Here is a 20719-nt window from a genome sequence, read left to right as displayed (position 1 = left end):
GTTTTGGAGTGGTCTCAAAAAAATCGAATCACAGATCTAAGACGATTCAAAAATGTCTTCGACACTGCGACTTGGGTATACTCATCCAAAAGTATTAATGCTTCGGTTTTCAAGGTACAGAAGCTTCAGCACAATCACCATGAATCCAGACGACTCTCTTCGCGGTCGCCTCCGCCAACTCTTTGGTCTCCCGTCGAAACTCGAGGCGACAAAATCCGCAGTGCTGGATGACCAGCGATGCAGCGGGGACCGCGTTGGGACATGGCGATGTCTCTGCGGCCATCTGAACACAATACTGCATTTAGCCGGACGAAATACTCACCCTCTAGGCCTTCTCCAATGCCGTGGCTGTCCACTGGTCTGGCACCCGAACATCACACCTACATTCACGAGCCAAAGGCTCAACATCACCTCACAGACCATCGTGTCCAACGCTGCCAACGACACACGCATCGTGTCTCGACCTCGGAACCCCGCATCGCAACACATCTACGTCTGTCTCGGCCACGGCTGCGGACTGAGCTGGCGAACGGACATCAAGAGGGAGTGGTTGAGCGGGAACAAGAGGCACATTCTGCTTCTTGGCGGGAAGCGTGGGAAACTACATTGTGACTGCGGAATGAAGATTTTCGAGCCTGGGGAATACGAAATCTTTGAGATTGAGGAGCGGTTTGACGATAGGCTTGCTGCTTCGGCGGCTTTGGGCGCAGGCGGGGGAGAAAAGCGCCGTGGTGAAGACCAATAGCAGGGCGGTTAATATCGAGGGACTGTCTTGTCATTCTTAGGGTTGGCGTGCACGGAGGAGCTCACGAGCATGGAATTAGTGGTGGGTAAGAGTCGCGATGGAGAGTATGGTCGACGTATATTGTTATCTTCGCCAATTCAGATTTCAGATGTGATGGAGCTTGTTTTTTTTTTGAGTAACTTCAGTGCTGGGGAGCCAGACGGTACATGAATCGTTCGCTGTACTCACCAACGGAGGTATTTAGAAGAGGCAACAAAACCCGCGCCGTCCAGTTGGAGTTTAGATGCCGAGATACTAGATGCTAAGCCCGGCGAGGCCTAGATTCATCTTGGGGATCGGACAACCTGCGATAACGACGCGCCACCTGCCTCGGCGCTTTGCCCAAAACATGTCTTTTCTTCAACTTCTCTCCGCACCCCAGCACCCAGCTTAAAGCCAACAGCAGCATTTACGTATCCAGTTGCTGCTGGGTGCTGGATGCAAGGTACTTTTACCCCGCCTCCGCCTCATTAGCGACTCGGCAACCGAAACCCCCACCACCACGCGGGCAAGACACCCTTGTGTTGTTTCTGCATGCATCCAATGCATGCAACCAATCAACCCAAGAATCCAACATGAACTATGCGTGGAAATCAAGAAGAAGACTATTACGACGAGCTCGTTGTTTTCCTTGACAAAGCCTCCCTTCCCCCCCTTTTCAACATTCACAATGCTTATCACATCTTCATGTCTCTTATCAGCGCTTATCACCAGCTATCACCACCACCCTGGCTCCTCGAGTCTCGGTGCCTCCGCATCAAGAATAGTGGGAGCAACGCCAAGTTTCTTGGAATGCACGCTTAACACCATGTACTCGCTCGTTGAGGGGCGGAAGGTGCAGATAGCGTACACGGCGTCGTATCAACCGTTGCTACCTCACCGGGGACTTGAATCGGTCGGAGGAAATGCGCGGGCGGCTTCACAAGCACAAGTTAACGTCTTCCCGTTTAGGCCCTGGTGGCGAGGCGGCTGATACATAATTAAATAACTCTCTCTCTATCTCTTTTTTTCTTTCCGAAGTCCAGTCTGCAGTAGGTCTCTCCCAAGAGTCTTCCCAACTGACAGGAGAAGCGCAAATCATGTCGGAGAAAAAGGTGGATGAGATTGTTGGAAGTAGCCAAGATGTCGAGTTTGGCGTTGGAAATGTACAGGAAGCAAGGCCGAGAAAGACTTCAGCAGTTGATCCTACCGTCATTGCCGGAGAAATCTTCGATGATCGCTATGAGACTACTCAGCGAGGTCTCAAGTCACGGTATGTCCTCATCCCGTCTCTCGAACCCGCCAGTGAGAAGACGCTAATTGCTGCAGACATGCTCAAATGATTGCGCTTGGCGGAACAATTGGGACAGGTCTCTTCGTCGGCAGCGGTGTCACTCTTTCTCGCGGCGGTCCAGCCTTCATCCTCGCATGTTTTTGCTTCATGTCCTTTTTGATTTTCTGTACCGTCGCCGGAATCATTGAAGTCGCTGCCTACCTGCCTACTCCCGGATCCTCGATGAACCTCTTCGGCGCGCGCTATGTATCTCGCTCGCTGGGCTTTGGCCTCGGATGGCTCTACTTCTACTCTCTCGGTATTTTGGTGCCATACGAGATTACAGCTGCTGCACTCGTCATCGAGTACTGGAGTCCACCCGTGAACATCGCAGTGTGGGTCACAATCATGATTGTTGTGATTGTGGGCTTGAACTGCTTCCCAGTAAAGTTTTATGGCGAAACTGAGTTCTGGTTTGCTGGCACGAGTAAGTTGACTTCCCGTTGATCTCCAGCTGAAGATGAAAAAAAATAAACTGACTTGCGCACCCCCAACAAACAGAGGTCATAATGATTCTAGGCCTCCTATTGCTTTCCTTCATCCTCTTCTGGGGCGGTGGGCCACACCACGACCGCCTCGGCTTCCGATACTGGAAAGATCCCGGTGCAGCGAATACCTACCTTGAACCAGGCAATACAGGTCGCTTCGTCGCTTTGTTGTCTACCTTGGTTCTCTCAGCTGTAGGCCGTTCCTCTCTATTCCACAACCAGTGTCTAAGTTAACTAACTCCAATAAAAGTTCCCTTTCTCTTTCGCCCCTGAACTTCTCGTCGCTACCGGCGGCGAGATGCAATCCCCCCGCCGCAATCTCCCTATCGCCGCTCGCCGCTACATCTACCGTCTTGTCATCTTCTACATCTTCGGTGTCCTCGCCATTGGCGTCATCTGCCCGTCTAATGACAAAAGTATCACCTCTGGTGGCGCCGGCGCCGGCTCCTCACCTTTTGTGGCTGGTATCAAAAGAGCAGGCATACCCGTCCTAGACAGCATCATCAATGCCGGTATTATCATCAGCGCCTGGTCATCTGGAAACTCGTTCTTGTTCCTGTCCAGCCGCAGCCTGTACGGTCTCGCACTATCGGGAAATGCGCCATCCATCTTCAAGTCGTGCACAAAGTCCGGCGTGCCGTACTATGCTGTAGCTGCCTCGTCGCTTTTCTGCGCCTTGGCCTATCTTAATGTCGGCTCCTCGTCCGCAGTAGTCTTCACATGGTTCGTCAACTTGACAAATACCTCTGGTTTCATCTCGTGGATCTGCTGTGGTATCATCTTCTTGCGCTTCCGCAAGGCATGCGACGCGCAAGGCATCACGGATTTGCCGTATCGCTCTCCCGTCGGCAAGTGGGGCGCATGGACTGTCATTGTCGCATTCACGTTCCTGTGCCTCATCAACGGCTTCGACGTCTTTTGGCCCGAGAAATGGAACGTCAGCTCCTTCTTCACCGCGTACGTGGGCATCCCCATGTTCTTCCTCTTCTACGGCGGCCACCGTATCTGGGCGAGGAAAGATGGCTGGGCGTATGATCCACTTACGGTGGATTTGCATACCGGTTTGGAACAAGTGCTTGCTGAGGAGAGGCCGGCGAGGACGATCAAGGGCCCGTGGTGGAAGAAGATTACGCTGATTTGGCAGTAAAAGAGAGTCGTGTATACGGCAAGGGAAACAATACTGCATGTAGAGATACGCAGAAAAGAAAGAAAAGAAAAATAAACTTTTGGTGTATTCGTACACGGCATCCTGGCCATAGCCCGGGCGTTGTTCCAAATCCCCGAATGCCTCCAAAACTCCCATATGTACATATATGCAATCAGACGTCTCCACAAACACCAATGCTAAAAAAAAAATGTTCCCATCATGCCCGCGTTCACCACGTCAATTCTTTCTCCGGCCGCTGCATCATTTGCTGTGGCACACAGCCCCACGAGCAAACGCTAACCTTGAATGGATGAAAGTATCCATTGCCATTGCTCCAAAACTCGATCCACTCCGCACGCGCCACAACATACTGCTTGTGACACGCATGGCACTCGCGAAAGACGCTGTAACCCCCCTCGGCCGTCCTATCCGCCTGGGTGAGTATCTTCTCCGCTGCACGCGGAATCTCGTATTCGCCATTGTTACTAATCATCTTGCGGAGGTCGGACGTAGTATCTGTCTGCAGCGAGCGCGTCAAGGTGGCTGTAAGGAGAGACGGGACTTTTGAGTGTTCGGGCGGAGCGAACCAAGCGGACGAGGGTACGCCGTAGGTTCCCCGTAAGGTTTCTACAATGACGGGGTATTTTTCGTAGTCTGAGGCGGGGAGAGAGGGTGAGCCGCGGAGGAGAGAACCGGTTTGGTCGTAGTAGGATACTAGGGTGCGGGCGATGTAGCGGGGGAGATAGACTAGGAGGACGTCTGAGTCTATGTCACGGACATGGAGGGAAGGGTGGTGTGGGTAGAAGCCCATGTCTTGTTTGCTGTCGGGCCCGCTGCTGAAGCAGGTGGCCCAGGATTCGAAGTAGCGGATGCGCCAGACTGTTGAGTCGCGGTCTATGCATGTTGGGAGCGACTCGTAAAGGTGAACCAGTTGGCTGCGTGCGTGTTGGCGCAGACTGTCGAGGTCATAGGAGCCCTTGTCGAGATGTTGGGTATAGACTTCCTCCCCAGGTGCACGAGTGTGAAAGCGTTTGGACGTCATGGGTTCTAGCAGATCGCTTCCCATGGTAGTGAGACGGCCTAGGTTGCCATACGGCCATAGGAGGTTGACGACATCGAAAGGCAGATACTTGAGCTTGTTTTGCGAAACGTACAGCTCCTCCAAGCTTTCCAGTCGACGAATATCTTGTGGTAGCTCTTCGATCTCGTTCTCACGCAGAGCGAGGCTGTTGAGGCATGTGACGCTGAAGAGCGAGGGAACAAGGCGTCGAAGTCGGTTCTTGTTAAGGTTGAGGTGGATCTCGGGCTCAAATGACCGAAACTGGCCTTCAGCTGGAGCCTCGCTGTCGTTGACGAGCGGGTCCTTGATGACGAATCTGAGCTCGCCAATACGTGTGATGTCGCTGTCGTAGAGGCCCTGGCCCTCGAAATCATACGTCTCCTGGTCCCTGTCCAGACCCTCGTCAAGCTGCCGGTTGAAAGCACGTTCGGCAGCACTCATGATGACCTTGCAGATAGCGGGGGTCGCAGCAAGTGCGGGGCAGCTTGACGTGTCCACTTGCATGGCTTGAGTATGACTGACATTCATGTCGATGGCGTGGTCATGTGTGTATTCCATCTCGTCTGGAAATGGCGACTTGTGCTGGGGAAGCAGATCATCAGAGCTGTCGGTCGCATCGCTCAGCATGTAGACGCCGGAATCAAAGTTGCGATCGAGGTTGCGGGAGAATTTTGGCTTTTTGACCTCTGGGCTATTGTGGGCAGACTCGCGATTGTCCCACCACGCGCCCTTGCGTTTGTTCTTGTGGATGCGCGGGGACTCATAGTTTGTCACGTCGACGGATTCGCGCGAGTCGTCGCTGGAAAAGAGGGGAGGAGGGGAGCTCGACTTTGATGTGAAGGCGTTGTGCTGGGGCTCGAAGAAGGGCGGGCTCTGGGGGCTGATGCTGCCCAAATGCGGAGGTGATGACGGAGGAATGGCGTCGCCGTCCATGGCGGGATGAAAGCAAAGCACTCGAGGGACGGACAGACTTGGCGGATGTGTTTTTCTTTGTCTCCCAACAGCGACGTGTCGAGTCTTTTTTCTCTTGCTTAGCGTGATGGAGGTTGGGGAATTCGACCTGGGGACGAAGACGGGACGACGCGTTCCTAGTGCGTCAGACACGCGACCCCACCACCGAACCAGGGTCTCGATGCCGTCATGTTCCGCACCCGATAACGATTCCACGTGCCTCTGCTCCACATAGCACCAACACGGGAAAAAGCACCATGTGAATCGCCGTGGGTACATGTTTCCCATGCTGTGTTCTCTCGCCTTTGTTCGTCGCAACATGCGATGGAAAGTTTTGTCGGGATGCAAACACTCGGATGACGCCAGCTCTGCAACTTGCCATGCAGCAGGTGGCGTCTCGCAAAAGCAACAAAGCAAGCACGCATGACCAAATGCACTCTGACAGAAAAGGGACAAGCTGGGATGGACGAAATGGACGTACTGGGGGCCTCGATCCCACAAAGAAGAAAACACGATTCAGTCCTATCTCCAACGGGTATCACAATCCTCCCATACGCCGGAGAGCAATGTTGGATAATAGCCGGCCTTCCATTTCCACATCCGGACCCTCCAACGGCTCACCCCTGGACATGGCCAGCTCCGTCATGACTTTGCCCATCTCCCTAGTTGGCGTGACCATACTCTTCCACACCAGATTTATCGGCGGCAGGATGACCTTCTTGTACATTTCTTGCTTGGGTATGAATGGATGGATCTCGGGGTGGCCCGACCAGTCCACCCCGGCTGGCCGCACATTGTATACCTTGAACATGGCATTCTTTTTGCCAAAATCAAGTAGCGCAGACTCGGCCTGTCCCTTGACCCTCGCGTACAGTGTGGTAAAGATACCTGGGGATTGCGTGGCACCTTCACCCGACACATAGACAAACGTAAATGGCGAGTCCGGGTGCAGAGAGGAAAAGGCGCGGGCAGCCGCCAGAGGGTAATCGTGGGTTATTTGGAGATATTGCCTGCAATGGTTGTGAATACACATGTATGTGATAAGTAGGCCAGTGTCTGTGCATTGCCCAACCATGTACTATGTGTTGTCCATACTTACTCTTTGCTAACGGCATTCTGGGAGACTCCCTGTGCCCACACACAACCGTGCGCGTCTTTCAGCTCACTCAGCAGCGCCTCATCGTACTTGTTGAAGTCGTCGTGAATGATGACCTTGGCCTTGGCGTGGCCCTCCGCCATCTTGACTGGCCGCCTGCTGAGGATTGATATGCGGCTGATGCTTTCTTGCGCAAGCATGTTGTGGAGGACAGACGCGCCAACAAGGCCGGTCGCGCCAGTGAGTATGAGATGCATGGCTGTCCCGGGGGTTTGCTGGCTGCAGTCTTGAGTAGTCGAGGGGTGTTGGCAGGTCATGAACCTGAGCGGCTGCGACCGTTCATGTACATATAGTAGTTAGCCAGAACGGCAGTCAGCACCATGTGATTCTGCTAGCCCGGAGAAAGGGAGCATATCGCCGTTGAATAAGTGGGCAGGAGGCTCGAGGCGAGAGAATCCTGCGTGGACATAGTGCTATATCCGAGTGTCAGTGTCTGTCTGTGGTCGCCTGGTGTTGGTTGAGTTGAGAGCGACACAAAACGGGGCCGAAAATGGTCCGGCCCGTTGCTTGACTAAGCTGGCGGCTCCTCACTACGACACCGCCAGCGCTGCACCCTGTGCCTGAGAAACGCCGTAGCACGAACCTCGTCCCCTGGCAGTGTTAGAGACGACACGTTCCCCTCGCATGACTTGGCCGCATGAGGACCCGCACCAGAGACCCTCTGCAATGGGAGGCTCTGATACTTTCGAGGCCCCCTGGCGATCCGATGTGGGCCGGGCTTTCGTTTGGCCCGGTCGCCAGGTAGGCGACAAGGTCCAGAGCAGCATGACTGATTGCCCAACACTTTTGTCGCGACAAGTGGATATTATCCCACCCTCTCCCCTTCTCCTTGCTTGAGTTCTTGCAGTTCTTCTCCCGTTGAAATCGTCACCTCTCTTCCCGTCTGCAGCACTCGCAGTCATGGCAGCCACGGCCAAGGCTCTGGCGGATTCACGCATTCTTCACCTAGTCTTACGTCACCTCTCCGACATGAAATACAAGGATCGCCGACAACGAGGATCCGATCAGCCAGTCGAATTTCTGGAATTCCGCCCTACCCTCGTGCCCTCGATTCTCGTCAACAAGCTGTGGGCGGACGAGGGCACGTCCATTCTCTGGAGGCGCTATCCCCACCTCCTGGCTTTGGACGATATGGCACCCGCTCGACGGCAATGGTATGCAAACAAAGTAGAACGCCTGTTCGTCCTAGGCCCACCCGACGACGAAACAAACTTTGACTACTTGCACAACTTGAACTGGCCCAACTTGAAGACACTAGAGTTGGAAGTGGACTGGTGTAAACATGAAAAAGGAATTAGCTCCATGCTTCACGCAGGCCTCCAGCATGTGGAATTCTTGGGTCCACAGAGCCGTGGCTCGGAATATTTTGCTCGCACCATCCTGCCCGCTTTGTTTAAACCAAATCTAGTCAGCATACACATCGGCCCAGATGTAGTCGATCTCGAGGACCCACTACAATTTCATGTGCTCCTGGATTTACTGGATTCTGCGCCAAGCATCTCAGACGTTCGCATAATGAATGCCGGTTTCTCAGCAAAGGACATCATCTTTAAAAATCTCAGTCAACGACTTGGTCTTGAAGCACTACAAATCGATCTCGAACCTGGCCTGCAGCTAGTACCTTACTTCTCAGGCCCATCTGCTCTTCCTTCTTCATTCCTCTCTCTACGGCGTTTACACATCATGTGCTACCCAGAGATCGCTCTTACCTTACTACCTCATCTGCAACTCATCGAAGAGTTACAATTAGACATTGCACGCATTCCTGACCAAGTGCAACAAGAGGACGACGCCGATGTTCTAAATCGAATCATCACCACGCTGGCACAATGCCAACAACTCCAATCATTAAAAATCAACATTGGTCAGCTTGCGGTTGACTTTCCCTCGGCTACATCGTATCCAGCACTCTCTGGGGTCGCACTAATAAAGCTTTCCGCGGGCTGTCCAAAACTGGAAGACATCAGTTTATGCACCGCAGGACCAGAGGGTATCGATGGATCAGCCATCTCCAGTCTTCAATTTGAAACATTCTGCAGAGGCCTACCAAGACTTGTAGATCTTGAACTGAAGTTCCATCCACAAACAGCGATCGACCTGGAGTTCACCGCACTCGGAAGCCTAGGGAAGAACTGTCACCTGCTTGAAACTCTACGGTTGAGAATCTCTTGCCACCTGCCAGATCTGCAAATAGTCAAAGATGCCTCACCGGTGCAGCCTACTGACGAGTTCTCCCAGAACCCGATGGACACGAAGGTGGGGCCCAGGACGCCCTTTAAGACCGCTGACCTTCACGAGAGCGAATGCTTGCTTGACATTGAAAGTCTTACTCTCTCCCAGACAAGTAACACTCCTCTTTTTCAGAACCTCAAACACCTTGCCTTCGCACGACCTCAGTCCATTCTTTCAATCGCAAGTGACACATACATGTCATCATCCAGTTCTCAGACAGGGTCTGTAGTAGATCCCCTCGTAGAGCAAAGCCTCGTTCAGTCCTGGGCACATCCGCTTGCGGCTCAATTCCCTCGCCTAGAAATTCTCGAAGCCTGGGGAGATTGGACAGGCCAAGATAACGAAACGCTTAACTACTTCCTACCACGCGAGGCACTACTAGCAACTATTTGGGAGTTCCTGAGCGGCGTGGAGCAGGATCTCTGGGACGAGGAAGAAGATGTTGACGAAGACATTAACGAAGTCGGCAGCGGCTCGGATTGGATCGACGCGCATACAGACCGCTATAGCATCGACAGCTACACCAGCTTAGATTGGGATTTAGCCAGCCTCGTCAACGAGTTCCGGACCCAGGAAGACTTCACTGGTCGCGCTTCTCTGGATGCTTATGACGAGGAACCGGAGGATATGCTTACCCCCGGACCAATCCCGGATAAAGATGAGGAACCGTATTTTCGGTACTCTGATGCCAAGAATATTGCTGCATCTGGAGCAGGACCGGTTGACCATGCTCCAGGCGCTGTGGCTTGCTCAGTGTAGACATTTCCCCAGCGAGATTGACTGATCAGATGTGAAACCTTGTACATGAATCATCACATGATGGCTTTCTTGTTAGAAGTGCGGCGCGTAATCTCCGTACATATGAATGCCCGTATGCAACTTGTTCGAGGGTAAGATATTTAGACAACTTGATGTAATCACGGCAGTTCAAGTACAATACAGGTATTTGGGAGGAAAGGATATACACTGTTCCTATGTTTTCGTAAGAGAAGGTTTCACCATATTTCATGTTTGGGCCTCACGCTTCAACTTCTTCATCTATAACACACGCTACTATATAACACATACAAGTACAATCAGCATGAACATCAACGTACGCAACCCGCAAACTGTAGCCGAACAGCCTTCAGTCTGGTTCCTCTTGGCATCTTTGTCAAACCCAAGGCACCAGGTGACCCAGGGACCTGGAGTCCATAAAAGAGAAACACTGCACGTCTCAGTATCTCAAAGATCACCTCCCTCACGTCATTAGCCAAGCCTGTGCATAAAATTGACTTTGGCAAATCCCTGCACTCCCTCTTTTTCAAAAAGGTCTGTTACTGCGTTTGGATCGAGAACCTGGGAAGGGTAGGGCGTGCGCGAGCAAGGCCACATTACCTTGGTTGGGGTTCCGCCTGTTGCTGTCTCAACCTCTGCATTTGCTCTCTTCACACCACTTTTTTCTTATTTTTTCTTTGCAAGCGACTGGGAAGTCAAGACTGGATTCTTGCTCCTATGTAAAAGGACGTAATAAAAGAGGGAGGAAACAAGACAAAGCAGCGGAATGCTAGGTTCGCGGAAGGCCGAACTGAGGGCCCAGGAGTAAACGCTCCATTTGTTTTTTTCTATATTTCCAAATTCTTGCCGCCAAATCAAGGCCAGTACGACTCGGGCTTATCGTTCTCGACCGGTTCGGGAGGAACGGTGCCTGAGAACGTGTATATTGGCGAGTACTAATATGCGGATACCGATGACTCCGCTTTCGACACTGCACCGTCTCAGCATCTCCGTCCTCATCGTCAGTACCCTCACACAACACTTTGTCGGAGCAATACCGCATGCTATATACTACCCGCGCCAGGCATCTCCCATTGCTGGGCTACAACTGCCAGGGTGTGCGCTGCGATGCTTGATTACGGAACTGGTACAAGATGGGTGTGCGGGTGAAACGGACTTTGCGTGCCATTGTCAGGGTGGAAAGTTGATGCAGGCTTCTTCGGCGTGTATTACGCAAGGATGTGGAAGTGTGCAGCGAGATGAGGCAGATGCAAAGGTTCAGGGATGGTGTGGGAGCGTCATGGATGATGGAGGGTCATCGATAGCAAGCTCGAGTACGCCGTCGAGTACGCAGTCTAATGGTCAAGAAGCTGCAGTGCCGACTCAGTCGTCAACGAATGCTGCGACAACATCACAACCCACGAACACGATTCAATCTACAGCACTGGCTAGTACACCGACTGGAACTCCCGGAAATCCACCACGTTCTTCATCACTAACACCCAGCGAGACGCCCTCACCGACAGGAACAGCAGTACCCGCATTACCGGAATCATCCACGCTATCTTCAGGCGCAAAAGCAGGAATAGGCATCAGCGTCTCGATTCTCTCCATCATCGCCGGCGTCATCCTCATCTGGTACATCCACCGCCACAAGAGCCAAGCGCAAGCCGCAAAAACCGCAAACACCCAAGCACCACCACTTTCCAACAACGAGGCCATCCCTCGCGGAAGCCAGGACACGGGTGCTTGGTCTACAGATGCCAATAACCCCTATCCCATCAGTCCCATGTCGCCCTCGTACCCCGCTGGCATGCAAGAAACCACTGTCTCGAACATCGGGTACGGCATGGTGATGAAGAAACGGGGCCACGTGCTGAGTATCCTGCTGGAGCGCGACGACGAAGACGCGAGTAGTCTCCGTGTGCGAGAGCCTGTTCCGGGTCAGCGAGAGGGGCTCGCGGAACCGGTTGAGCTGGATGGAATCGGTGTTGCGATTAGTGAGCTACCTGCTACGAATACGCCGAGAAGGAGTTTAGAGAGGTAAAAGGATGAGTGTGCAGCGGCCATGTATAAGATGAGTCTGGATACTCTAGGATTATTACTGTTATTTTAAAAAAGGAAGTACATATTGAAAATGTTTTGAGGTATTGTGGATTGTCCTTTTGCTACTATTATGACTGGGATTTTGAGATGGGTGATTGGAGCGGGGCGGGGAAGTGAAGGTGGATAGAGGTAGGTGAATTCACTTTGTTCGCCGGTAAGTATTGGTATCGTGACTTCTTTCCACTCACTACGCAGGCTCATCTGTTTGCTGGATCTGGCAAACAACCCGCTATATAACCCCCTCCATTGCGCTGCCTCTACCTCTACCAACACACCTTTTTTCTCAGTCAACAGCAAACTATCAAGATATAATCAACTATGCATCTCACCAACATCCTCCAGTCCATCCCTCTCTTCTTCCTCATCGGTTCTGCCACCGCACTCCCTACAGATATGAGCTCTACTACGCAGTCCGCCTCCATCGCCAACAACCGCCTCGCGCTTGAGGCGCGCGATGGCGCCTGCAGCCCCAAGTGCAAGCGGGAGTTCGATAGTTTGCAGTCGTGTCGCTGGATCTCGTATTGCATGTTGAGCAATCAGTATAACATCAAGGTCCGGCTCTATGTAAGTGTAGATTGATCCTGTTTTTTCGCTTTTCACCTTCTTGATTCTTGTTCTTTTTGTTTTAGAGGATGATGCTAATGGGGGTATACAGGACAATTGCTGCAAGCTTGTGCATCCGCCCAACGCGGTTGACGAGAAGACGCGTGAGATTCTGGAGAAGTCGAAGGCTCAGGCTGGGTTTAAGCCGAAGACTAAGACTGGTGGGGAGTAAGTGCCCGGGTGCCTGAGGCGCCGAGGGGGCATGGAGAGATGGGGTGCCACTGTGGGTAACGGCAGTTAGCTAGGAATATGGACTCGGTATAGGTATGGGACTGCGCAGTACACCATGCTCTAGGTTTCGATTGAGGGGTACCCACTCGATGGTAGAGACTCGAATCATGCAATCAATCTCTCATGGACATGATTTCATCAAGTTAGTATGCAATCGGCTGTACTAACAATTCACGTGATTGTCGCCAAGACTTGCCGCATTCAGTTGCGCAACAGAACGCTGCCACAAATACTAGCTTTAACGTTCTGACCCATCTAAACCCTCTCTCTTACATATGCTGTCCACGTAGGCGAAAGTATCCCAGGGCACTGGTAAAGCTTGCGAAGCTTGCGCGACTGTCCTGTCAAGTTCTTACGAGCACGCTTCGGCCCTTCTGATCCGTCTTACTTACACGACCGAATCATGGTAGACCATTGTGAGGCTCGAAAATCGATGACGCGCATGTGATTTAGAGCGAAGAGGACACAGCCTCGCCAGGGGTCTGTACGCGAGCTCTTGTCCTCTCCATCGGCCATCGCGATTCTTGGAGCACCGAGTAGCGGCTCGCTGGTCACCAGCAAGACTCGGCGACTGGGCGTGGTCTGGGCGGATGTAATGGCTGTCTCTGCCGCCGAGGCACTTTTGCTGCCGTAACAAGCACAGAAAAAAGGCCCTTTGTTGTATGTGCCTCACCGCCATTGGCACGACATTCACGATCTCTACATGTGGAAGTAGCAACAGGATCGGGTAGATTATGCGACGGACAAACGTTCTGGTCGCCACGGAGTTGAGAGAGAAGAGAATGGCTCGGGCCAAAGACCAGTCCACTTTTTCCATGCGCGACTTTGGCACGGCGCCGGCACGCCAACACCGATGGGGATCATAACACGCGCACATCAACAGGGATGCTGCGTTTTCAGGGCGTTCGGCAAGACGTCTTCTGCTCGGCGTCGTCCCATATACGCTGAGTACGACCGGGACATGTTGGCCAGTTTGCCTCCACCAGCTAATGACATGTCTCTTTCTTCCTGCTCGAGTCCCTTCCTTCCGCTTTCTGATTGATATCCTTTTTTTGCTTGTTTCAGACCGTGAGGAGCGATGCCGTCGGCCCCTCGAATAATTAAAGAGTAAACACCCAAACATCAAGGCAACCACGATAGCGACGACTGGCGGCTAAGGACAGCCTTTTCACCACCAGCGCACCCCCTCATCGTCATCAGCGCACCCGTAGCGGGCATAGACGACTTGATTTGTCTTTTTCTTATTCTCTATCTGCTATATAGCAGCGTATCAGATTTGGGTAAGCATATACGTTAGCGGAACTCTACTCTCGAACTCCAAGAAATCGGTTAGTAAAACTACTAGAAACATGTACACCTCTTAACAGGTTGATATCTATTGCGCATACCTCTATTGGGTACGACAACTAAATCACGGTTGCGAGAAAGGGCAGCAGAACAACGAATTGCGGTTCTAATAAAAGCAACAGAACAGCGAACTATGGTTGCCATTAGACAGCAGCACAACGAACAGCAGTTGCAATAAGCGCTGAGATACCTACAAATTTGTCAAATAGTCCATCCGCCTCTCCCATCCAATCACCGAGCGGGCATATACATCCATCATGGCTGGCGCAATCGCAAGCCAGACATGGATCCTCACAAAGAAGACATTACTTGTCGTCTTTTGGCGCCACTGGTTCTTCACGAGCGTGCGCGCATTCTGGGCTCCTATCATTTTTGTATGTATTTGGATCCCTTACAGTGCACCACTGGCTAACTATGACGCACGCAGATGTTCTTCATTACCTACGCTAAGAACTTCTTCGTACCACCCTCCGAGTTCGGCATCGGCAACCCGTCCCCCATTCGATCCTTTCCCGACGCTCTCGCTGCTACTAAAGGCGGCCGTGACAAGGTCATCTTTGTAAACAATGGCAACACTGGTGGCCAGATTGATCAGGTCATCGACCAACTATCTACAACTGTGCGCGACGCAGGGCTGCAGGCTATTACGATAGGATCAGAAGTGGAGCTGCTCACAACCTGTGCGAGCTCATTGCGCGGCGCCAGTACTTGCTTTGGCGCCGCCTCTTTCTACTCCAGTCCAAATGAGGGTCAAGGACGGGCCTGGAACTACACACTTCGATCAGATGGCGCCCTTGGCGAGAACATTTACGTGGACCAAAAAGACAATGATGTCCAGATATACATTCTTCCCTTTCAGCGCGCCATTGATCAAGCCATCGCTTCTGTGGATGGATCTAGACCAATTCCTGAGACCAACGAGTATCCCTATACCGACAAGACCCAGAAGGAGTACGATGACAGGATTCGAACACTCTTCATGGGCGCCCTCATTGACATCATGGGCGCAGCCTTGTACATTGGTGTCTGCGGTGTGACGTACCAGCTCACTGGACAAATGGCCGAGGAGCGAGAACGTGGTATCTCACAGCTTGTCGAAGCGATGTCTCCTGCGAAGAAGGCTTGGCATACGCAGTTTGCGCGCCTCCTATCCATGCACATCGCTTTTGATATTATCTACTTCCCTGGATGGGTCATCATGGGAGCCATAGTTTGGGCCGTGGCCTTTTTGTCTTCAAATCCTATCATCCTGATCATCTTCCACGTTCTTGCTGGATTGTCACTAACGAGCTTCTCGATCTTTGGCGCGGCGTTTTTCAGAAAGGCACAACTATCCGGTATCACCATTGTCATGATTCCCATCCTTTTGGCTATCATTGCACAGGTTGCTGGTCCGTTTAGCACCTCCGCTGTTTATGTGCTCAGTTTGATCTTTCCGCCCATCAACTATGTCTTCTTCACAATCTGTGTGGCGCGGTTCGAACGACGACTCATTGGCATGAATATGGTTGAAGCCCCACCTGTATACGAGGATCACGTGTGGACGACTCCCGGTATTGTCTTTTGGGTTTTCGCCATCATCCAAACTCTTGTGTACCCGTTCCTAGGTGCTCTTGTTGAGCGATGGCTCTACGGTACCGTATCAGCTGACAGGAAAACTACAACCTCGTCGCCGGATCACAACATCATTCTTACAAATTTCTCCAAACACTGGACTCCTAGCTGGTTCCGTCGCAATGTCTTGTCCAAATTCGGAGTAAAGCCCCCAGAGACAGTTGTTGCTGTAGACAACTTCAGCATGAAGGCGCGCAAGGGCCAGATCATGGTGTTGCTTGGTGCAAACGGTAGTGGAAAGTCTACCACACTCGACGCTATTGCTGGTCTCAACTCCATCACTAGTGGCGCCATCGAGATTGACGGTACTGGTGGTCTTGGTCTCTGTCCCCAGAAGAACGTCATGTGGGACGAACTCAATGTTTATGAGCACGTCCGCCTGTTCAACCAGCTCAAGTCCACTGGCGAGTTCGACTCGAAAGACAAGATTGAAGATCTCATCCGCGCTTGTGATCTAGGCCATAAGATGAAGGCACAATCAAGCACACTTTCTGGTGGTCAAAAGCGAAAGCTTCAACTGGCAATGATGTTCACTGGTGGCTCCAAGGTCTGCTGCGTTGATGAAGTCTCATCTGGTTTAGACCCCCTATCTCGACGAAAGATCTGGGAAATCTTGCTTGCTGAGCGTGGCGATCGCACGTTCTTGCTCACTACCCATTTCCTCGACGAAGCAGACGTTCTTGCTGATTACGTCGCTATTCTCTCCCGCGGTGTACTCAAGACTAAGGGCACATCTGTCCAGCTCAAGCATGAGGTCGGCGCTGGATACCATGTCACTTATCCCAAGAGCGCCCCGGTCAAACCACCCGTTGATGCAGTCAAGAAGCCTTCACCCTCAGAAGGCATGGTTCAGTACCAGTTTGCTGATGCGCTCCCTGCGACTAGGTTTGTGGACATCTTGAGAGATCACGGTGTAAAGAATTACGATATCGTTGGGCCAACACTCGAAGACGTGTTTCTGGCGAACGCTGAAGAAGTCAAGGAATATAATCTCATGGATGCCGAGCATGGCGAGCACGACGCCAATTCTGAAAAGGATGCCGATGCGCCTTTGGATAACGTTTCAGACCCAGAGAAGAGGCTTGACATGGGCAAAGGCCGCGGTACGGGTCTTTTCCAGCAAGTACTGATCTTGATACAAAAGCGAGTCACCATCGTCAAGCGCAACTTCTGGCCCTATGTCTTCGCACTGATTCTCCCTATTGCTGCAGCTGGCTTGGTTACACTCTTCCTTGCAGGCTACCAAGCTGTCGGTTGCGATCCGGGCGCCGCTTCCAACGACCCAGAAATCTTTTCGCTTTCAAGCAGTCACAGCGAAGTACTGATTCCAATCGGACCGCGTAGCATTGCCGGCCCCGTGGTAGAGACCATCATCCAACGGACTGGTGTTCGAGAGAACGACTTCGAAATTGCGAATACGCTTGACGATTTTAACAGCTTTATACAGACCCGCTTCCGCAACATCACGCCCGGTGGGTTCTTCCTAAATCAAAATGGGCCCCTTGTCATGGCGTACCTCGCTAATGGCGGTGTTATTGGCGGTATGGTAACACTCAACATGCTTGACAGCATTGCTAGCAACATTACAATTGCGACGCAATACCAGAAGTTTGCCGTTCCGTTTGCTCCTAGTATGGGAGACACTCTCCAACTTACACTTTATTTTGGCCTCGCCATGTGTGTATACCCGGCCTTGTTCGCTTTATACCCCACGCAAGAACGGCTGAGGAATGTTCGAGCTTTGCATTACAGTAACGGTATTCGTGCTGTGCCTTTGTGGCTAGCATACACGGCCTTTGATTTTGTATTTGTGCTTATAATTTCCGCCGTTACAACAATCATCTTTGTCGCAGTAAGTCGATCAAACATGCATGAATGCAAAACACGCTGACCCTGACCTAGGCATCGAGTGCATTTTACGCGCCGGGATACCTCTTCGTTGTCTTCTTTCTGTACGGCTTATGCGCGATTCTCTTCTCGTACCTCATTTCAATCGTGGTTACTTCGCAACTTGCAGCCTTTGCTTTCGCGGCTGGAGGCATGGTTTCGCTTTACCTCATCTATTTCATTGGATACATGGCGATTCTCACCTACGCCCCTGCTTACGCCATAGACTCGTACATTGATTACTTTCACTGGACCGTCTCGATCATCTCGCCCTCGGCAAGCTTGCTGAGAACGCAACTACTGTCGCTCAACTCATTTAGTATTTTGTGCGATGGCACTCGGATCCCAAGTTATCCTGGCGCTATCACCGTCTACGGTGGCCCGATCCTGTATCTCATCGTTCAAATCATCGTTCTCTTTATTGCCCTGGTCTGGTGGGACTCTGGGTATCGACCTCCATTCCTTAACCGCGATAAAAGCCGCCAACACCATTCTGAAGAGAATGTGGAAAACGTACCACCGGCAGTCGCAGCGGAGATTGCTCGTACCGAGCAATGCAAAGACAGTCTTCGCGCACTGCACCTTCACAAGCAATTCGGCTCGAATCACGCTGTTAACGACATCACATTCGGTATTCCTCAAGGTCAGGTCTTCGCACTTCTGGGCCCCAACGGTGCTGGAAAATCTTCTACCATCTCACTTATCCGTGGAGATATCCACCCTACAACTCACATCAACGGCGGTGGCGACGTCCTCATCGAAGACAGCTCCATCGTCAAGAAACGCGCCGCTGCCCGAGGCAACCTAGGAGTATGCCCACAATTCGATGCCATGGACACCATGACTGTTACAGAGCATCTCTACTTCTACGCTCGCGCCCGCGGCGTTCCCGACCCCAAAGCCAGCGTCGAAGCCATCCTCCAAGCAACCAGTCTGACCCGCTTTGCCGACCGTCTCGCATCAAAACTATCCGGCGGCAACAAGCGTAAACTCAGCTTGGGCATTGCACTCATGGGTAACCCCTCTGTCCTCCTCCTTGACGAACCCTCAAGCGGCATGGACGCAGCCGCCAAACGAGTAATGTGGCGCACACTGCTCGGTGTCGCGGCCCCGGGCCGCGCCCTCCTCATCACTACGCACTCCATGGAAGAAGCAGACAAGCTCGCCACGCGCGTGGGCATCATGAAGCGCAAGATGCTGGCTCTCGGCACTGTGTCAGATCTCGGTGAACAATACGGTGACGCGTGGGTCGTTCAGCTTGTCTTGAAGTCCGCGCCTGAGACTACTGAAGAGGAAATGGAGCAGGTTAAGCAGTGGGTTGCACGAAGTATCCCAGGAGTTCAGTTTGATAAGTGGGGATCCAGAGGGGGTGGCCACGGGCAGTTGAGGTTCAAGGTGCTTAAAGCTGCAGCGACTGAGGCTGCCCATATGGACAAAGAAGATGGCAAGGCCGCTGATGTGGATGTGACGAGAGTGGGGTCGAAGGAGTCGGCGTCGGATCTTGGGGGTATTCCTGGGTTGATTCAGTTGCTGGAGACGAATAGGGAAGAGTTGGGTTTGGAGTATTATTCTGTTTCTCCGACCACGTTGGATGAAGTTTTCCTGCGTGTAATCGGGGAGGAAGAGGAGGAAGAGAAGGGGAAGACAGGGGGAGTGTCAAAGGTCAAGCGTCTTTTGACTTGTGGGTTTGCGCGCTCGTAGATTACCCGAGATGCTTGTCTATATTGTGGCACAATACGCGATTGAGTAGATTACAACAAAGCTGATTTTCTAATCGATGCCAAAGGATTGATTGAAGAAGGTCCCTATACCTTTTTGTACGAAAGAAGATCATAATATACAGCTACGGTCTAGGCACGTGATACTACCTTTCTTTTTATTGTATATCCCGCATGGTAAAGTACAAATGACACCAGACTCACATTTTCTTACTCATAATCACGTACTCCGCCTTGACCACCTTCCTCCGCATAACCCTATCAACAGGACTACACTCATCCCTTTGATACCCCAACTTCTCATACATTTTCTTTGCGCCCTCGTTCGCTACGAAGACTGTCAGCATTGTTTTCCCGATGCTGCAGGCACGCGCGACGGCTTCGACGAAGGTCATCAGGCGCGAGCCGAGGCCCTGGTGGCGCAGGGGTGGGGAGAGGTGGATTTCGTAGATGTAGACTACGGGGCGGTCTTGGTGCGGGGGGTCGTCCCAGGTGAACATGAAGGAGATGAAGCCGAGGATAGGGGGGTTGGGGGAGGCTGGTGGTGGGGGAGGTGTGGGGGTGGAGATGGAAGTGTAGGTTTGGGCGAGTTGTTCGAGGTCGTCTGGTTGGACGTGCTGAGGAGATGATGGATCCAGTTTTCGTCTCTTAGCGCTACCTGTTTCTTGGTCGCTCGTCTCTTTGTTTTCTGACTGCGTGTCTTGCTCGACTTGTTGTTGTTGGTCTTGGGGTTCAGGTGCAGACGCTTGGTCGGGATTGGCTTGGCGGACGAGCAGGTATATCATGTCCTTGTCCATCATTTCTTCTCGCTTCTTGCGCGTGTTCCAGCCGATTCTTGAGGCGCGGTAGTCGTCTCCGGATGTTTGCTCGACGAGCTCGATGCAGGCCTGGAGGTCCTCTTCTTTGAGTTGGGTGCCTGAGGTTACGAGATCGAAGCTTAGTGGAAATGGTTGATTTGGTGACTCGTAGGATTTGAAGCCGACAAGTTTGTCTTCGAATAGCGTTTTTACTATAAGCGTGCGTTGGACGACGTGAGGCATGTTGATTGTTCAGGCGGATTGGCGGAGGAAAACTTGGATCTTTCGAACCAGTGGAAAGTTGGGGACTTGGAAGGTGATTTCCTGACTTCACCGTCCGAACAATTATCTCGTTCAACTACGCTGAACCAACAAAGGTGAGTTTGCCATTAGCCCCTGTGCGTGTGTGTTGCTAGTGGGGTGAAGGGCGCGTTGTGGGGAACGCGTCGCGGGGCAGGTCGTCATTTTGGTTTGAAGTCTACGTACAACGAAAAACCAGAGGACGATGACTGTCCAAATTCACTACGCAT

General features: G+C 52.2%; 9 protein-coding genes across 9 annotated transcripts; 6 read left to right on the top strand and 3 right to left on the bottom strand.

Annotated features, from left to right (window-relative positions):
- Nucleotides 1-139: 139 nt before the first annotated feature.
- PSV08DRAFT_354831 (uncharacterized protein) lies at nucleotides 140-745 on the top strand (the record flags this gene model as incomplete). Its single annotated transcript, XM_014224164.1, has 1 exon — nucleotides 140-745. One exon carries the CDS (start codon nucleotides 140-142, stop codon nucleotides 743-745), a length of 606 nt encoding a protein of 201 aa, XP_014079639.1.
- A 1062-nt stretch (nucleotides 746-1807) lies between these two features.
- Nucleotides 1808-3932, top strand: PSV08DRAFT_208151 (amino acid permease/ SLC12A domain-containing protein). Its single transcript, XM_014224165.2, has 4 exons — nucleotides 1808-2036; nucleotides 2093-2523; nucleotides 2598-2776; nucleotides 2835-3932. The coding sequence occupies exons 1-4, from the start codon at nucleotides 1864-1866 to the stop codon at nucleotides 3729-3731; spliced, it is 1680 nt and encodes a 559-aa protein (XP_014079640.1). The 5' UTR covers nucleotides 1808-1863; the 3' UTR covers nucleotides 3732-3932.
- A 4-nt stretch (nucleotides 3933-3936) lies between these two features.
- PSV08DRAFT_364954 (uncharacterized protein) lies at nucleotides 3937-5724 on the bottom strand (the record flags this gene model as incomplete). Its single annotated transcript, XM_014224166.2, has 1 exon — nucleotides 3937-5724. One exon carries the CDS (start codon nucleotides 5722-5724, stop codon nucleotides 3961-3963), a length of 1764 nt encoding a protein of 587 aa, XP_014079641.1. The 3' UTR covers nucleotides 3937-3960.
- A 499-nt stretch (nucleotides 5725-6223) lies between these two features.
- On the bottom strand, nucleotides 6224-7339 carry PSV08DRAFT_324968 (uncharacterized protein). The gene is made up of 2 exons (XM_014224167.2): nucleotides 6842-7339; nucleotides 6224-6752 (listed from the first exon to the last, which is right to left on the bottom strand). Exons 1-2 carry the CDS (start codon nucleotides 7153-7155, stop codon nucleotides 6281-6283), a joined length of 786 nt encoding a protein of 261 aa, XP_014079642.2. The 5' UTR covers nucleotides 7156-7339; the 3' UTR covers nucleotides 6224-6280.
- Nucleotides 7340-7798: 459 nt separating this feature from the next.
- PSV08DRAFT_364952 (uncharacterized protein) lies at nucleotides 7799-9960 on the top strand (the record flags this gene model as incomplete). Its single annotated transcript, XM_014224168.2, has 1 exon — nucleotides 7799-9960. The coding sequence occupies one exon, from the start codon at nucleotides 7799-7801 to the stop codon at nucleotides 9887-9889; it is 2091 nt and encodes a 696-aa protein (XP_014079643.1). The 3' UTR covers nucleotides 9890-9960.
- An 842-nt stretch (nucleotides 9961-10802) lies between these two features.
- Nucleotides 10803-11933, top strand: PSV08DRAFT_364951 (uncharacterized protein; the record flags this gene model as incomplete). Its single annotated transcript, XM_014224169.2, has 1 exon — nucleotides 10803-11933. The coding sequence occupies exon 1, from the start codon at nucleotides 10848-10850 to the stop codon at nucleotides 11931-11933; it is 1086 nt and encodes a 361-aa protein (XP_014079644.2). The 5' UTR covers nucleotides 10803-10847.
- Nucleotides 11934-12310: 377 nt separating this feature from the next.
- On the top strand, nucleotides 12311-12767 carry PSV08DRAFT_354825 (uncharacterized protein; the record flags this gene model as incomplete). Its single annotated transcript, XM_014224170.2, has 2 exons — nucleotides 12311-12556; nucleotides 12648-12767. 2 exons carry the CDS (start codon nucleotides 12311-12313, stop codon nucleotides 12765-12767), a joined length of 366 nt encoding a protein of 121 aa, XP_014079645.2.
- A 1423-nt stretch (nucleotides 12768-14190) lies between these two features.
- On the top strand, nucleotides 14191-19454 carry PSV08DRAFT_12165 (uncharacterized protein). Its single transcript, XM_014224171.2, has 3 exons — nucleotides 14191-14547; nucleotides 14601-17639; nucleotides 17690-19454. The coding sequence occupies exons 1-3, from the start codon at nucleotides 14431-14433 to the stop codon at nucleotides 19373-19375; spliced, it is 4842 nt and encodes a 1613-aa protein (XP_014079646.1). The 5' UTR covers nucleotides 14191-14430; the 3' UTR covers nucleotides 19376-19454.
- A 138-nt stretch (nucleotides 19455-19592) lies between these two features.
- PSV08DRAFT_379632 (acyl-CoA N-acyltransferase) lies at nucleotides 19593-20432 on the bottom strand (the record flags this gene model as incomplete). The annotated part of the gene is made up of 1 exon (XM_066093369.1): nucleotides 19593-20432. One exon carries the CDS (start codon nucleotides 20430-20432, stop codon nucleotides 19593-19595), a length of 840 nt encoding a protein of 279 aa, XP_065948630.1.
- Nucleotides 20433-20719: the final 287 nt, after the last annotated feature.

This window comes from Bipolaris maydis (genome assembly GCF_028858645.1).
Source record: "Bipolaris maydis strain C4 unplaced genomic scaffold PSV08scaffold_12, whole genome shotgun sequence".
NCBI lineage: Eukaryota > Fungi > Ascomycota > Dothideomycetes > Pleosporales > Pleosporaceae > Bipolaris > Bipolaris maydis.
Note: the sequence above shows the minus strand (reverse complement) of the source record. Positions and strands in the feature narration are given on the sequence as shown.